The 4123-nt window shown below is 39.2% G+C and overlaps 1 protein-coding gene across 1 annotated transcript; it reads left to right on the forward strand.

The window, feature by feature from the left end:
- The first annotated feature begins 1650 nt into the window (after positions 1-1650).
- On the forward strand, positions 1651-4123 carry LOC142339500 (endoplasmic reticulum chaperone BiP-like). The gene has a single exon (XM_075389572.1). It carries the CDS (start codon positions 1865-1867, stop codon positions 3833-3835), a length of 1971 nt encoding a protein of 656 aa, XP_075245687.1. The 5' UTR covers positions 1651-1864; the 3' UTR covers positions 3836-4123.

Consider the following 4123-nt stretch of genomic DNA (forward strand, 5'->3'; position numbering starts at 1 on the left):
ACACCGACTTAAAACGTTCAATTCGCTTGAGAAATTTGGCATTTCAAAATTTTTTCTCTCAGTTTATCCGTTTCGCATGGTTTGCCTTTGGTTTCCCAGTTTGCCTTTGGTTTCCCATCTGGGTTGTGTTCACCAATTCTTTGACATTCGAGTTTTATGTAACCATTACGAGCATTTGCTAGTTGAGATACGAGAAGCTTGTCTACGTGCTAAATCTATTTATGATTTCATGCTTTGTAATTGAAGCTTCAATGTTTCTGGTTCTTTCCATATTTGTTAACTGTAGTTGTGATTTACTGTTGTTTAGTCATTTAAAATTGTTGAGAAGAGAAGATTGAAATAACCATCAGATCACACTGACAAGTTGTCGAAAGTTATTCACAGTTTTCAAAAAACATGCATTAAATAGAGCTCATGCATTTTTTGTAAAAATGTCACGTTTAAAAAATGACTACAATAAAGAACACGATCGGTTCTTTCGCAAAATCTACACACATATAGGTTTTCCTCCCATTGGTAACAACCTTCCATACAACAATTGTGCAGTCCATTGACATGGAGTTGGCGATTGTTCTCCTGTGTTTTGGCGGGCAGTCTTTCAATCAGTGTATATCTTGAAGCATCAACTTATTTAATAGCGTTGTGGTTGAGGTGTACTTGCTCAATCCGCACCAACTTTTCCAAAATCGGCTTCGGTTGTGCTGTTTTATTTCGATTTCAAACAGTTCATTGACGTACGTCTCTAGTCCGTAGGTTGAGTTTGGAAAAAGAATCGAATTGAAAAGTTGTTGATAAAGAAACCTTCTGTAAAGTTGTTCGGGGCAAGAAGTATTTTGTTTTCTGCAGCAACAAACAGAAGAAGAAGATTGAATTAAGCATCAGATTACACTGACAAATTGTCCAAATTATTTACAAATTCAGAAAATAAACATTAAATTTAATTGTTTAAGAGTTTATAGAACTTTTTTAAAGGTATCCAGTTAAAAAAGTGACTACAATAAAGAATATGGTCGGTTGATAAAAGCAAAATCTGCACACAAATAGGTTTTTCTCCCACTGGTAACAACCTTCCATACAACAAAAATTATTGTGCAGTCCATTGGCATAGAACTTGGCAAATTACTCTCCTGTGTTTTGGCGGGCAGTCTTTTAATCCATGTATATCATGAAACATCAATTTGTTTAAAAGCGTTGTGGTTGAGGTGTATTTGCTTCCTCCGCACCAACTCTTCCAAAAAACGGCTTCTATTTTCCGGTAATGTTGTTTTATTTCGATTTCAAAAAGGTCATCGACGTACATCTCTAATCCGTAAGTTGAGGCTGGAAAAACAATTGAATTGAAGAGTTGTTGTGCTGAGATGAAGTTGGCCTTCTGTAGATTTAGTTTCTGGTTTATTGAAGCTACTGACTGATAAGCTTTGTTCATTAGATGCTTTAGATGATGACTGGGAGATAACGTGCTTGAAAGAATTACACCTAGATAACAAAATTACACCTAGAAACCTATTCGTGTGCAGCAACAAACGGGTACCTCTTAAGTTTGTTCTTTCTGTTTTTCGTTTCAAATTTTCGTTTACCACATGCTTGAATATTTGTGCCAATCAGGAGAGGCCACATTAGACTTGATCGATCCACGCAATTAATTGCTCCGGTTTTTCTATAGAATATATGAGTTTTCAGTCCGTAATACCATTAATCGTCAGAAAAGATATAGAAATTTAGTGAGATAATTAGTTCCTCAGTTTCATTAAACGTTTAGTAACCGATATTCTTTATTTTTGGTTTACAGCCAAAGACCTCAAATACCTTACCACAAAAGTACCTAAAATACCTGACTTGAAAAGTTGAATTAATTCAGATTGCGATGAAAGTGTTTATTTTGCTTTCTCTACTTGCCCTTGGGGCTTTCTCTCAAGAGGCATCTGAGGAAGAGAGCGAAAAGAAAGAAGTTGGAACGGTAATTGGCATTGATTTGGGAACAACCTATTCGTGTGTCGGAATTTTTAAGAACGGTCGAGTTGACATTATTGCAAATGACCAGGGAAATCGAATCACACCTTCATACGTTGCGTTCACGCCCGACGGTGAGCGTCTGATTGGTGATGCCGCCAAAAATCAGCTTACTAGCAATCCCGAAAACACTGTCTTTGATGTTAAGAGGTTGATCGGAAGAAATTGGGACGATGACACTGTCCAAAAGGATATCAAATTTTTCCCCTTTAAGGTAATGCAAAAGAATGCGAAGCCTCATGTTCAAGTTAAAGTTAGTGGAGCTGATAAAGTTTTTGCCCCTGAAGAAATCAGTGCAATGGTTCTCTCAAAGATGAAGGAAACAGCCGAAGCATACCTTGGCAAGACAGTTAAGAATGCGGTTGTCACTGTGCCAGCGTACTTTAATGACGCACAGAGACAAGCTACAAAGGACGCAGGAGCAATTGCAGGTTTGAACGTCATGAGGATCATCAATGAGCCAACTGCTGCAGCAATTGCTTACGGATTAGACAAGACAGATAAGGAGCAAAACATCTTGGTGTTCGATTTGGGAGGAGGAACGTTTGACGTGACCCTGCTGACCATTGATCAAGGTGTCTTCGAAGTCCTGGCAACTAACGGAGATACTCATTTAGGTGGTGAAGATTTTGACCAGCGTGTTATGGACCATTTCATCAAAATGTACAAGAAGAAGACAGGCAAAGATGTCACCAAAGACAACAGGGCTGTGCAGAAGCTTCGACGAGAGGTTGAGAAAGCCAAGAGGTTGCTATCATCTCAGCATCAAGCTCGTGTTGAAATTGAGTCGTTCTTTGATGGCGAAGACTTCTCCGAAACTCTCAGTCGAGCCAAATTTGAAGAACTGAACATGGATCTTTTCCGAAACACCATGGCACCAGTAAAGAAAGTCTTGGAAGATGCCGATTTGCAGAAACATGAAGTTCATGAAATAGTATTGGTTGGTGGGTCCACGCGTATCCCCAAGGTGCAACAACTGATAAAGGAATATTTCAATGGTAAAGAGCCCAGTAAAGGTATCAACCCAGATGAAGCTGTAGCCTTTGGAGCTGCTGTACAAGGTGGAATTTTGAGCGGAGAGTCAGATACCGGTAATTTGATCTTGCTGGATGTCTGTCCTTTGACTCTTGGAATTGAGACCGTAGGAGGTGTAATGACTAAGCTCATCCCGAGAAACACTGTAGTGCCAACAAAGAAATCTCAAATTTTTTCAACTGCCCAAGATAACCAACCAACTGTCACGATCCAGGTGTACGAGGGCGAAAGGCCTATGACCAAAGACAACCATCAATTGGGAAAATTCGATTTAACTGGAATAGCTCCTGCTCCACGTGGTGTACCACAGATTGAGGTTACGTTCGAAATGGACGTCAATGCTATTTTACGGGTGTCGGCCAAAGATATCGCCACTGGTAATGAGGAAAAGATTACTATCACAAATGATCAAAATCGTCTTACACCCGAAGATATTGAAAGAATGGTTAAAGAAGCTGAAGATTTTGCAGCTGAGGACGCAAAAGTTAAGGCTAAAGTTGATGCCAAGAACGAATTTGAGTCATATGCTTACAACTTGAAAAACCAGGTCGGCGACAACGAAAAACTTGGAGGCAAGCTTGACGAAGAGAGCAAAGCCGCCATCTCAAAAGCAGTCGATGATGCAATTAGCTGGCTTGAAGCTAACCCCAATGCAGAAACGGAAGAGATGCAAGAGAAAAAGAAGGCTCTGGAGGATGTTGCTCAACCTATCATTTCTAAATTGTACGAAGGTCAAGCCCCACCACCACCACCCGAAGAGGGAGCCGAAGCTCCCCATGACGAATTTTAATTCTTACTTGTCTTCGGCCAATATGTTCCTTTGCTAACTTATATATCAAACTTATGTCAACAGTGAGTTTTGAATCCTGTCGTTCTAACCTGAGGGTTCAAAACTTTCAAAATCTTCCTGTTATATGTTTAAATATGAATCATTTTGTATATGCAATGTTTGCTTATTTGTTGTACACTGAGTGTAAATGAGTATTTTCTCATGAGGATATGCTCAAAAGGAGCTACCAAAATTAATTTGGAAAATTAGTTGTTTTGGTTTGATTTGAATTCATTTTTGGCATAATGG

This window comes from Convolutriloba macropyga, chromosome 5 (genome assembly GCF_964194025.1).
Source record: "Convolutriloba macropyga chromosome 5, txConMacr16.3, whole genome shotgun sequence".
Lineage (NCBI taxonomy): Eukaryota > Metazoa > Xenacoelomorpha > Acoela > Convolutidae > Convolutriloba > Convolutriloba macropyga.

Coding starts and splice junctions, on each gene's coding strand:
- LOC142339500 (XM_075389572.1), top strand. CDS start 1,865: ATGAAAGTGTTTATTTTGCTTTCTCTACTTGCCCTTGGGGCTTTCTCT.